At 37.9% G+C, this 14,030-nt stretch overlaps 1 protein-coding gene and 1 pseudogene across 5 annotated transcripts in view; one reads left to right on the top strand and one right to left on the bottom strand.

The window, feature by feature from the left end:
* CUNH3orf20 (chromosome unknown C3orf20 homolog) overlaps window positions 1-14,030 on the top strand; it is an 89,129-nt gene that overhangs the window by 23,000 nt on the left and 52,099 nt on the right. For 4 of the 5 annotated variants that reach the window (XM_045063353.1, XM_045063355.1, XM_045063354.1 and 1 more), the window contains 2 exons: window positions 5,351-5,492; window positions 6,528-6,815. In XM_045063353.1, the coding sequence (XP_044919288.1) occupies window positions 5,351-5,492; window positions 6,528-6,815 (430 nt within the window). The remainder of the gene's footprint in view (window positions 1-5,350; window positions 5,493-6,527; window positions 6,816-14,030) is intronic. The other variant, XM_045063356.1, reaches the window with a different exon arrangement.
* On the bottom strand, window positions 10,899-11,591 carry LOC106005027 (annotated as a pseudogene).

Here is a 14,030-nt window from a genome sequence, read left to right as displayed (position 1 = left end):
CAGCAGATTTCTCATCAGAAACTTTGGAAGCTGCAAGGCATGTGGCCTCTGGGCATGTATATTCAGAGTGTAAAAAGGGGGGGAAAAAAACCCAAAACCTGTCAGCCAAGAATCCTATGTTCAGCAAAACTGTCCTTCAAAAGTGAGGGAACTATTAAAACTTTCCCAGATTGTCAAAACCCAAGGGAGTTCATGATTGCCAGACCTACCCTTCAAGAAGTGCTCAAGGGAGTCCCACAAGATGAAATGAAACGACACTAGACAGTACCTTGAAGTTGTATGGAGAAATAAAGATCTCAATAAAAGTAAAGATATGGGCAATTATAAAAGCTAGTATTATTATAACTGGTTTGTAACTATACTTTTTGTTTTTTACATGATTTAAGAGACATACATTTAAATAAAAATTATTAGTGTAAAAGTATTACTGTAACTCTGGTTGGTAAGTACAATTCTTATTTACTACATAATTTAAAAGACATACATTTAAGAGCATTCTTATTTTGTGTTTTGGTGCACATAGTATGTAAAGCTGTGGCCTTGTGATGGCTGAAAGGGTTGAGGATGAATCTGTAAAAGAGGAGAGGTTTTTTGTGTTACTAAAGTTAAGCTAGCAAAAATTCAAATTAGAGTTTTAGAACTTTAGGATGTTAAATATAAGTCCCCATGGTATCCCCAATGTAACCACAAAGAAAATAGCCATAGAATATACCAAAAAGCAAATGAGAAAGGAATTTAAACCTTTTATGACAATCAATATAAAGGAAACAGTATTGAAAGATATGAGGGACAAAAACCATAAGGCATATAGTAAACAAAAACTACAATAACAGAAGTCCTTCATCAGCAATTACTTTAAATTGAATGGATTAACCTATCCAATCAAAAGGCAGAGATTGGCAGAATGGATAAGAACACATGATCCAACAATATGCTGTCTATAAGAGAGTCACTTGAGATCCAAAGACTCAAACAGGTTGAAGGTGAAAGAATGGGAAAAAATCTGAAAGTAATGATGTTTTATATGTTGGCTAATTGAATTAAAATTTCTCAAAAAGGAAAAAAGAAAGGATGGAAAAAGATATTCTATGCAAAGAGTAACCAAAGAGAGCAGGGATACAAGTATCAGACAAAAAACTTTAAATCAAAAATGTTTTCAGGAAACAAAGAACACACTGTGTTAATAAAAGTTTCAATACAACAAAGAGATAATATAAATGTTTGTGCACCTAATGACAGACCATAATACTATCTGAAGCAAAAACTGACAGATTAAAGACAGTTCTACAATAATGTTTGGAAATTTCAATACCCTTCTCACAATAATGGAAAAACAACCAGGCAGAAGATAAATAAGGAAATAAAGAACTTAAATAACACAATAAATCAATTAGAAAACAACAAAAACAATATACATTCTTCTCAAGTGCACATGGGCCATTTTTCGGAAGAGGCAATATGTTAGGCCACAGATTGTCTCAATCAATTAAAGGAGAGTATCTTTTCTGACCAGAGTAGGATGAAGTTAGAAAGCAATAATGGAAGGAAAATTAGAAAAAAAAATCACAATATTGTGGAAAGTAAATAATACATACTTTAAATATTTTACTTATTTTTAGAGAAAGAGAGAGAGAGCAGGGAAAAGGAGGTGGGAGAGGGAAATTCAAGCTGACTTGCACTGAGAGCAGAGCCTGATACGGGGCTCAATTTCATGACCCTGAGATCATGACCTGAGCCAAAATCAAGAGTCAGATGCTTAACCAACTGAGCCACCCAGGTGCCCTGTAAATAACATTCTTAACCAACCAACACATGAAAGAAGAAACAAGAGCAGTTAGAAAATATTTAGAGATGAATGAAAATGAGAACATCATAAACCAAAACTTACAGGATACAGCAGAAGTAGTACCAAGGGAGAGAATTTATAGTCACAAATGATTACATTTAAAGACAAGAAAGATATCATATTAAAAAGCCCAAATTTACAACTTAAGGAACTAGAAAAATAAAAATTAAAACCAAAGCTAGAAAAGGAAAGAATAAAGATTAGAACAGAGAGAAATGAGAGAATTAAAAAGCCACTGAAATCAAAAGTTGATTCTTTGAAAAGATCAACATGATTGATAAACTTTTAGCTAGATCAACTAAGGAAAAAAGAGATAAGACTCAATGACTAAAATGAATTGAAAGTGGGTACTCTACCGCTGATTCTACAAAAAAAAAAAAAAAAAAAAAAGATTATGATAGCATACAATGAACAATTCTACACCAACAAATTGGATAACTTGCATGAAATGGACAGATTTCTAGAAACACAAAACCTACACAAACTGAATCAGAAAGAAGTAGAAAATTTTGATAGACCTATAGATACTAAAGAGATTAAATCAATAATCAAAAATCTCCAACAAAGGGGCACCTGGATGGCTCAGTAAGTTGAGCATCTGATTCTTGGTTTCAGCTCAGGTCATGATCTCAGGGTCCTGTGGTTGAGCCCCACATCGAGCTCCCTACTCAGCCAGGAGTTTGCTTGTCTCCCTCCCTCTCTGCCGCTCCCCCCAACTCACACTCTCTCTAAGGTAAATAAATAAATCTTAAAAACAAAAAAAAAAGACTCCCAACAAAGAAAAGTCCTAGATTTGACAGCTTTCGTGGCAAATTCTACCAAAGATTTTAAGAACTAATTACAATCATTCTCAAACTTTTCCAAAAAATGAAGAGGGAACACTTCCAAACTCATTCTGTGAAGCCAGCATCAGACAGAGGCATTACAACAAAAGAAAACCACAGACAATATCCTTTATGTTGAATCAAAAATATTCAACAAAACACTAACAATAGAGTTCAACAGCACATTAGGAATTATACACCATGACACCAAGCAGGATTTATTCTTGGAATGCAAGGGTGGTTCAACACACAAAACTCAGTCACAGAATGAAGGGGAAAAAAACACAAGATCATCTCAATTGATGCAGAAAAATCATTTGACAATTCAACACCCTTTCATGATTTAAAAAAAGTGAATTAAATAGAAGTAAACTACCTTCACATGGTAAAAGTCATATATGAAAAACATAAAGACATAAACATCATACTCTGTAGTGGAAGACTGAAAGCTTTTAAGATCAGAAACAAGGCAAAGATATCCACTTTCACTCCTTTCTATTCAATACCAAACTGGAAGTCCTAGCCAAAGCAAGATTGACAAGAAAGGGGAATAAAAGACATTCAAATTAGAAAGGAAGAATTTAAATTATCTGTTTGCAGATAATATGATCTTTCATACAGAAAACCATGAAGATTCTACACAATAAAACCTGTTAGAATAAATGAATTCATCAAAGTAGCAGGATATAACACACAAATCCATTCATTTCCATATGCAAACAATGAACACTCTGAAAAGGAAATTACAAAACAATTCCAATAGCAGAAAAAAGAGCAAAATATTTAGGAATTAACTTAACCAAGGAAATGAAAGACTTGTACAATGAAAACTGCAAAGCATTGCTGGGAGTAATTAAAGAAGAAACAAATAAATGGAAACATATGCTATGTTTATGAATTGGAAGAGTTAAGATTGTTAAAATGTTAATACTATCCAGACTGATCTACAGATTCAAAGCAATCCCTATCAAAATCCCAATGATTTTTTTTATAGAAATAGGAAAATTTATCTTAAAATACATATAGAATCTCAAGGGACCCCTGAAGAACCAAAACAATCTTAAAAAAACAAGAAAAAATTGGAGGACTCACATTTCCTGATTTCATTACTTACTACAAAGATACAGTAATCAAAATGGCATGGTATTGATGTAAAGACAGATGTATATACCAACAAAATAGAAGAGAGACTCCAGGAATAAATCTTTGTATATATGGTCAGTTTTGACAAGGATGCTAAGACCATTTAATGGGGTATCCAGTCTTTTCAACAAATAGCACTGAGAAAACTGGATTTCCACTAGCAAATGAATGAAGTTGGATCTTTACCTAAAACCATATCTGAAAATTAACTCAAAATGGAACAAGGTACTAAATACAAGACCTACAACAATAAAATTCTTAGAAGAAAATATAGGCAAAATTTCATGACACTGGACTTGGCAATGATTTCTTGGATATAGTACAGCAACAACAACAAAAAATAGACAAATTGTGGAGGGCATATATTGCATGGAGCACTGGGTGTGGTGCATAAACAATGAATTCTGGAACACTGAAAAGAAATTTAAAAGATAAAATTTAAAAACAGACAAATTGGACTTTGTGAAAATGTTAAATTTTGTATGTTGAAAGACACTATCCATAGAGTAAAAAGGCAGAATGGGAGAAAATATTTATAAATCATATATCTGATAATTATAATTCAGACTAAATCAACAATGGGTATACAACAGTGTAAATGTATTTAATACCACGGGGCTGTCCACAGTAAGAATGGTAAGGATGGTAAATTTTTGTGAAGTGTATTTAACCACAATATATATATAAAAAAATAATTTCAGTCCAAGTCTCAGTTGATATACACTACCCTTCATTGAAGGTCTGAGGTTAGCCAACATCAGAAAAGTGTTACAGTTGATTGAGATGGAGTTGAGACATTCTGCCTTTTTGTTTGTTTATTTGTTTGTTTGTTTGTTTTTGAGAGAGAGAGAGAGAGAGAGAGAGTGTGTGTGTGTGTGTAGGGGGGTAGGGGATAGGCAGAGAGAAAGGAGCAGACTTCCCACCGAGCGTAGAGTCTGATGCAGGGCTCCACGAGGGATTCCATTTAGGACTCCACATGGGGCTCAATCCCACAATCCTGAGATCGTGACCTCAGCAAAAAGCAAGAGTCAGATGCTTAACCGACTGTACCACCCAGGTGCCTTGGGAGAGAATCTCAAGCAGGCTCTACACAAAGCTGGAGCTTGATGGAGGGCTTGATCTTACAACCCTGAGATCATGACCTGAGCCAAAATCAAGAGTCAGACACAACCAACCGATTGAGCCACCCAGTTGCCCCTGAGACCTTCTGTCTTTAATCAGAAGTGTCAGAAGAGAATCACTTCAGCCCCCATGGCAGTCATGTGCACAGGCCGTCCTGGGGAAACATGGCTGGGCTCATCACTCTGCACACATTTGTTCCTTATGCATGCTTAATTGACTTGCAGAGCAACGTCTCTGTGTTACAAGTGACCTGCCAGGGATTCCTGTACCTGGAAACCATGAATGATGCCCACAGTTACTTTGACCATCCGAAGATACTGCTCTCCTGCTCTCCCTGCCACCGCATCCCCCATCTGAGCATGATGTCTTAAGAAACCACTCCCTAAAACCCCCTCTCTAACCTCTTACTCTCCAGTAACAGGTAAATCAAAAAACTTAGAAGACATAACCGTGTCGTCCTTTCCACGAGGAGCTGGAATGTCTGCCTCTGACAGCGTGGAGTTCAGCGATCCCTGCCCTGAGGTCCGGGAGAAGCTGCAGGAGATGTGTCGCCATATGTGAGCACCTCAGTGGTTGGGGGCAGATGTGAGAGTTGTGTATGACCACCAGCTACCTGTTTGTGCATGAAGGGGAATTCACAGAAGTGCCTGAGCAGTGCCAGGAAGCGCTAGCTACCCAGTGCCCCCAACGACAGTATCAGGGGTCATGGCTGTCCCTCACACACTCTCCCATTCCCAGTCTCTCCCCCCACACAGTCCTTTTCAGTCCTTACTACAACCTGATGAGGAAGAGGAGGTATGCCCATTTTGCAGATGAGGAAACTGAGGCAGCCCAAGCAGATGGGTAGGTAAGCCATTGCCAGAGGTCCCGCAGTTTGGTGGACCTGACACCAGGGAATTGATCTTTGCCTCCTCACAATTTGCAGGGCTCCTTACACTTTTAAGGCTTTGTGCCCTGAACATTTATTTCTTAACATAATTTGTCAGATGTTTTCTTATAACAATAGCAGCAGCAAAAATCCTTTCAGAGGAAAAAAAAAAAAACATTGACATGGATGATTAATGATATCTATGATTCTGGGTCCCACGAGTCTTAGCAAGTTAGTCTATATTTCTCCAAAGATTCAGACCATTGGTCATAAAGGATTTAAAACCTAGCCCCATTTAAGGCAGACGTCTTGGGCTCCCCTGGGCCATTAATGCAGCTACAGAACACGCGAGGAGGGAAACCACCCAGCTTGCCCCTTATTGTGATATTCTGGAAGGAAGCTCTTTTATAACCTCAGGAGTGGGGAGTGTGCAGCACCTCCAGTTCCCCTACCAGGTCCCCCTTCTGTACTCGGTCCCACTCCATGGGTCCTTACCCTATTGCTGAAGGTAGAAGTTAGGCAGAGACTAGCTTCAGAGGACAGTTTCCCAGTTCTACCTAAAACTCCTGCTTTTAAGGATAGGGGGGAATGGGGCAGGCAGAGGTGCTCTGGGGACAGGGAAATGGGATGGGAGTCTTGGGAACTGGGCAGGGGCTGTAGAGAGAGTGTCCCTGGTGAGTAAGAGCCAAGTGGCTAGAAGATATGTTGGTCTCCTTCCCTGCAGAGAAGCGGAAAGGGCCTCGTGGAAAGGGAGGACTTTCTCCTGCCCCCTGATCTTTCGCAACTACAGGGCAAAGGTGCCCCCTCATCTAATGTCAGCCCCGAAAGGGGATGCTCAGACCCCGAGCTCCCACCACCCTCACCCTTCAGGTGCTCAGACCTCCGCTTCCACCCTTCACCAGCCTCCCGCCTACCACCACCCTCACTTTGTCCGGCATTCTCAAGAGTGGAAGGTATCCAAGAAGATCATCAAGTTCCATTACGCCTTCTATGATGGGTCCTCCTTTGTGTAGTATCCTTTTATTTGCTGCTGCCCCTTCTCCCCAGCAACTCAGCTCCAGAAAAGCCCTGGGTTTGAATAAGCCTGAGCGTTTACTTTGGCTTTTCAACTGACCAGAAAAGCCTGGTGATGTGTTCTTTAGGATATTAGGCATTTTTTGTTCAGGTCAGAGAGGGCTCCCTTTGGAGAATGTCTGGGTGGGAAGCAATGCATCAAGAAGCCGCCTCGGACCCCTGTGTTCCTTGCAGGGGTCCTGTTGCCCACTCCCCAACAGACAGTGGGGCTGGACCGGATGCCCAGCCCATTTGGCAGCAAGGCTCTGAGGCTGATTCTAGGTTTTGCAGTCTGAGTTGGATGAGACATCAAAAAGAGGAGCCACTAAGCCAGACATCCCTGTCCCTTCCTTGTAGGAATGGATGGTGTAACTCACTTCAGTGTCACAAAAGGAATTTGGTGGCAGAGCCAGGCCTTGATTCAGGGCCACTTCACCTCTATTTAGGTCTGTCCTCCTGGCGCAATTGTTTGGCCTCCCAGGATTCTTTCGTGGAGCAGAGAGCAGGAGATGGGGGGAAGGAAGATGGCCTTGTTTAATAATAAAACCACAGGGTACTCGGTGTCCCATACCTTTGGAAGAGAGGGAGCTCTCTGAACTGTCAAATAGGCTGCCAAGCCAAGCCTGCCCGCCAGTAGCCCCCCTCCCCGCCCCCCGCCCTCACTTCATTTGGCCTCTTCTCCAGCTGAACTGGGAATTCAGAATTTAAGTGCCTTGTCAAAGGCATCCTATTGTTTCTCTGACCGTAAATGAATCCATTCATCACACTCCTCTTGGCCCTGCTTCCAGGGAGGCCTGTGATATTGAACACAGCAAACTCCTTCCAGGGTAACTGCTGCTTACTGGGAGTCATGGGCTCTCCCACCCCCCTTTCCTGATTCTTCATTGCCTTGAATAGGATCATCTCCCTGAGCTCGAGAAACTGTGTGGATTCTGTTGCTATCAGCAGAACCACAGTGGGTGACCTAGAGCACAGCCCTCCTCCTCTTCCCTCTGTCCCAGAATCCCGAGGTCCCCTCAGGTGGGACCACCCCAAACCTGCAGGCCCTGCTACTGGCATGCTTGACCCATATGCCACCAGTGACCACATCCTATCCTCCAACGCATTTCATCTTTAAAAGTCCCAAGAGGCTGGGTTCTAGGCCCAGTTCTTCTTGGTGTCCCTGCCAGGTCACTTCATCTCTCTGGGCTTCACTTGCCAGAAAGCTGCCAGCCCCAATTGGTTTGTTCTTTGTCCACATCACACCCCAGAACCATCCCAGTATTCATTTCATTTGGGTGTCATTTCCTCCATTGTCAGCATCTCCCAGATATCTTCCCACAACTGCTGATTCTCCCATCAAACTTCCCTCAAAGCCTTTTTTCCTATGCACGGACTCATCATACTTAAAACAAACTTTATTCACTGTGCTTAGCACTGTTCCCTTAGAAATACTCTGAGGTACTTATTTTTTTTTTAAATATGAAAAAATGTACATTGCATAAAATTTCTCATTTTAACCAGCTTAAAGTGTGTAATTGAATAGCATGAACTATACTCATAATGCTGAGCAGCCATCTCCACAACCTAGTTCCAGGGCTTTTTCATCACCCTGAAAGCAAACCCCATGTTTGTTAAGCAGACGCTCCCCGTTTCCCCTCCCCTACAGTTCCTGGCGACCACTAACATGCTTTTTGCTTCTTTGCATTTACCTGTTCCAGATAGTTTGTATAAATGGGATCATGCAGCATGTGGCCTTTTGTATCTGGCTTCTTTCCCTCACCATTATGTCTTCAAGGTTCATCCACATTTTACTATACAACAGTGCCTCCTTTTTAAAATTGGGGTATATCCAATTGAGTGGCAGTCAATGCATTTACAGTGATGCTTCCATCACTTGTCTCAAGTTCCACAAACTTTTCATCACCCCAAAAGAAAACCCTAGGCCCATTCAGCCATCACTTTCTGTTTTCCCCTACCCTAGACCTAGCAACCACCAATATGTTTTTGTCTCTTTTGATTTGCCTCTTCTGGACATCTTAAAAATCCTACCATATGTGACCTTTTGTGTCTGGCTTCTTTCACTGAGCATAATGTTTTCAAGGGTCACACATTATGGCACAACTCACAATTTCCTTTTTGTGGCTGAATAATATTCTATTATATGGATGTTCCACTTTCTTCTAATCCATTCATTTGTTTATGGACATTAGGTTTTCCCCACCATTGGGCTACTGTGAACACCTGTTTTTAATTCTTTTGGGTCTATACATAGGAGTGGAATTACTGGGTCATATAGTAGTTCTATGTTTAATTTATTTAAGGCCCTCCAAAATGTTTTCCCCAGTGGCTCTGTGCCACTGTGCTATATTCCCGCCTACAATCTGTAAGAGTTCCAGGTTCTCCACATTCTTGACTATACTTGATATTTTCAATTTTTAAATTCCAGCCACTCTAGTGGATGTAAAGTAATATCTCATTGTGGCTTTGAATGGTTTTCCTAATAAGTAATGATTTCAAGCATCTTCATGTGCCTTCTTGGCATATCATCTTTGTAGAAATGTGTATTCAAGTCCTTCACCCATTTTTTTATTGTCCATTACTTATTGAGTTCCAAGGGTTGTTTATATACTAGATCCTTATCTGATAAATGATTTACAACTTTTTTCCCATCCTGTGGGGTGTTTTTTCATTCTCTTGATAGTATGAAATACTCTTTCATTCTCTTGAAGTATGGACATTTTTAATTTTTATGAAGTCCAATTTTTCTTTTCTTTTCCTTTCTTTTTTTGTTCATTCTGCTTTGGGTTTCATATCCAAGAAACTATCCTTATGCCTGTATTGTCTTCTAAGAGTTTAATGGTTTACAGGTCTTACGTTTAGGTCTTTGATCCATTTTCAGTTGATTTTTACATATGGTGTGAGATCAGGATCCAACTCCATCCTTTCTCAAGTGATATTCAGTTGTCCCATCTCTATTTCTTGAGGAGACTATTCTTTTGCCATTGAATGGTCTTGGCACCCTTGTTGAAGATCAGTCAATTGTTGATACATGAGTTTATTTTTGGACTCTCAGTTCTAGTCCATTGATCTGTATGTCAGTGCCACAGTGTTTTGATTATTGTAGCTTTGTAGTGAAGTGTTGAAATTAGGAAGTTTGACTCACCTTTTTCTTTTTTCAAGATTATTTTGGTTATTTGGGGTCCTGTGCAAGTCCATATGATTTTTAAAATCAAATTTCCTGTTTTTGTAAGAACAGATGAAATTTCTATATGAATTGTGTTGAATATCTATAGGTCACTGTGGGACATTTTGCCATGAACTGCCAATCCTTGAATACTAACAACAAATTATGTGAAATGCTCTATGAACAGCTGCAAGAATAAAAAAGTGATGAACCAAAGGAAATAATGTCATTTACACTAGCATCCAAAAGCATAAAATACTTTGGAATAAATTTAACCAAGGAGGTATCAGACTTCTACATCAAAAACTATAAAATACTGTTGAAATATATTAAAGAAGACTGAGATAAATGGAAAGACATCCCATGTTCATGAGGGACAACTGGTTTCTGTGTGTTGATTTTGTATCCTGCAACTTCCTTTGTGTGTTTCTAGGATTTATTTTTTACAAATGGACTATATCACTTGTAGATACACAATTGTTCATATACATCTCTTATGATGTGTGTGTTTTTTTTATTTCTGTAAAGTCAATAGTAAAGTCTCCACTTTATGATTTTAGGAATCTGAATTTTCCTTTTTCTCTAACTCAGTCTAATTAAAGGTTTCTCAATTTTTTTGATCTTTTCAAAGAATCAACTTTTGGTTTTGTTTGTTCTTCCCAGTGTTGTTCTTTTCTCTGTTCTATTTTTCTCTTTTCTAATCTTTATTATTTCCTCCCTTTGGCTAGTTTTAACTTCAGTTTTCTCTTCTTTTTCTAGTTCCGAAGGTGAAAATTATGGTTTTTGATTTGAGATCTTCTCTTTTAATGTGGGTATTTATAGCTATAAATTTCTTCCTGAGCTGCTTTTACATCATCCCATAATGCTGTTGACATATTACTCCTTTATTAAAAATTATAAATGAGAAATTATTTCAATACACAAAGACCAAACTACAACAGATTATTTCATAGGTTCAAGATTTTGAGACATTTTGGAAAGAGTTTTTTCTAAAGTATATCTTTTCCATGGCATGGCAACATCATTCTTCTTTTAAATAGTTACTGGACAGGCATCAATTTTTACATCACCTATATTAAAAATTTGTATATAATTCACAAGTTGTAACTGAATCTACAAATTCTACCAAAACTACATTTTTGCAAAGATTCTCTGGGCACCTAATTGAAAGAATGAGTTTGATAATTTTTCAGTGAGATGACCTTTGTTATCAAAAACTGCTGGATTTGCAAATACTTTATCAAACACATCATGAAAACTGGTAGCTCCTAAAGCCCAATATTTGGAAACTGATTTTGAATCTGAAATAATGATGCAGTAAAATTTATCCTTGTCCTTCCTTATAAAGTTCAAAAGTTCCACCATCCCTAGAATGAAAGATATTGATGTCTCTGCTTTTTTCACTTCATCTTCTCTTATACCGGCAACTTCCAAATACTTAAAAGATTCTGCCCTGAACCCTTTTTCATAAGAATTTTGTAGAAGATTTTTCTCTGGAGTGCACTGTACAATCCAGGTGTCACTATTGTCATCTATGATTGTATTGTCAAAACAAAAAATGAGCAGTTTTCATGGTTCCAAAAGCAAATTTGAGTTACCAGTATATTGTGTTCTTGTGGGGATGATTCTCTAAGCACTCAAAATGAAACCAACATAGTATTTCCAAGACAATTAGTTTTACTTCAGAATAGAGCTTATGTTAAACAGTCATGATAATCTTCAGCTTTAAATGTCAGCCAGCTTCTACGTACATTACTCCTACTCTGTATGCAGAGAACAAAGTCTTCTGGTTTGGAGCAAAGAAATGGAGATTTCCTAACTCCAGCATTATTACAGTGGAACACCTGATAGTCTGCCCTGAATGTAGGTGTGAGCACCTGGTTGGGGGTCATCCCCTGTGAAGAGCACGTTGGATGAGGATGGGAGCACGAGACTGGGACAGATTCCCAGGGCTCCTCAGTGTCCCAGCCAAAATGTCAACTGCTGTCCTGGCCTCTGTGGCTGCTTCCTCAGACTCTGCCCTCTGACCTCATTCCCATGCCTTATTCCATAAGTTTTGATATATTGTATTTTTGTTTTCACACTTTCAGCTGTTTTCTAATTTCCCTTGTGATTACTTCTCTATCCATTTGCACCTGAGAATTTTCTAAATTTCCTTCTGCCATTGATTTCTAATTTCATTCTGTTGTCAGAGAAGGTACTTTCTATGATTCCAATCTTTTCAAATTTATTGAGACTTGTTTTGTGGCCTAACATGTTGTCTCTACCAGAGAATGGTTCTGTGGACTCAAAAAGAATGTGTATTCTCTATTGTTGGGTGGAGTGTTCTGTTAGGTCTAGTTGGTTTATAGCAGTGTTCAAATTCTTTATTTTCTTTATTGATCTTCTGTGTAATTGTTCTATCCATGATTAAAAGTAAGGTAGTGAAGTTTCCCAACTTCTATTGTAGAACTATTTCTTTTTTTAACCCTGTAAGTTTTTGCTTCATATTTTTGGGGGCTCTGCTGTGTATATGTCTATAATTGTATCTTCTTGAGTTATTGACCTTTTTCTCAATGTGCAGTTTTCTTCTTTGTCTCTTAAAAAAATTTTAAAGTCTTTTGTCTCTGATATAAGTATAACCACCTCTGCTTTCTTTTGGTTACTAGTTGGATGGAATATCTATTTTCCACCATCTGGCTTTCAACCTAGTTGTGTCTTTGTATCTAAAATAAGCTTCTTATAGACAGCATATATATATTTAAGCATATATATGTATATATATTTAAATGGATTTTAAACATAATCCATTCTGTCAGTCTGCCTTTTTGTTGGAGAATTTAATCCATTTTTATTTAATGTAATTGCTGATTTGGAAGGGCTTGATTCTGTCATTTTACTATTCATTTTCTATATGTGATATCTTTTTGTTGTTGTTGTTCTTGTGTTCCTATACTATTACCTTCTTCTCTGTGTTGAACTGATTTAGTATGCCATTTTTATTCTCTCTCATTTTCTTTAGTCCATATCTTTTGGTTTTTTTTTTTTTTTTTTTTTTTTTTTTAGTGTTTACTCTGGTATAATGGATTGAATAGTGTCTCCAAAATGTATGTTCATCTGGAGCTTCAGAATGTGATCATATTTGGAAGTAGGGTCTTTGCAGATATGATTAATTAAGATTAAGTCATATTGGCTTAGGGTGGAGCCAAATCCAATCAAGAGAAAACAGACACACAAAGAGGAAAGAAAGAGATGGGCCCTGTCAACACCTTGTTTTCAGACTTCAAACATCCAGAACTGTGAGAGAATAAATTTCTCTTGTTCAGGTTATCAAGTTTGTGGTCTGGATATTATGGAAATCTGAAGAAACTAATACATTTGATTATTACAGCTGACAACAAACTAGTTAATACTAATACCAATTTAGGCTTAATAGTACACAAAACTCTGCTGCTAAACAGCTCACCCTTCCTCCTTTATGTTGTTATCATAAATTACATCTTTATATATGAATGTGTGCCATTAACATAGATATACAATTAGTGTTTTGTATCTTTGTCTTTCAACTTAGCTGGGGTAAAAAGAGAAATTATAAACCAAAAATACAATAATATTGGTTTTATATTTACTTTTATAGTTACCTTTACTGGTATTTTTTTTTTACTTGTATTGCTTTTAATTATTATCTAATATCCTTTCATGTCAGCCTAACATTTCCTATAGGGCAGATCTACCTATGGTGAACCGCCTCAACTTATGTTTATCTAGAAAGTCTTAATTTCTTCATTTTGTAGGATAGTTTTGCTCAATATAGAATTATTGGTTGATAGCTTTTTTTTTTTTTTTTTTTTTTTTTTTTTTGGCTGTTTAAATATTTCATTCCAGTGCCTTCTGGCCTCCATGGTTTCTGATAAGAAATTGTCCATATCTTCATTAAGTATCCCACATACATGATGAATATCTTTTCTCTTGCTGCTTTCAAGATTCTTTGTCTTTGTCTTTTGGCAGTTTGATAATAATGTGTCTCAG

This window comes from Mustela putorius, unplaced genomic scaffold (assembly GCF_011764305.1).
Source record: "Mustela putorius furo isolate JIRA1106 unplaced genomic scaffold, ASM1176430v1.1 tig00003850_pilon_pilon_pilon, whole genome shotgun sequence".
Lineage (NCBI taxonomy): Eukaryota > Metazoa > Chordata > Mammalia > Carnivora > Mustelidae > Mustela > Mustela putorius.
This window is presented reverse-complemented; position numbering and strand designations above follow the sequence as displayed.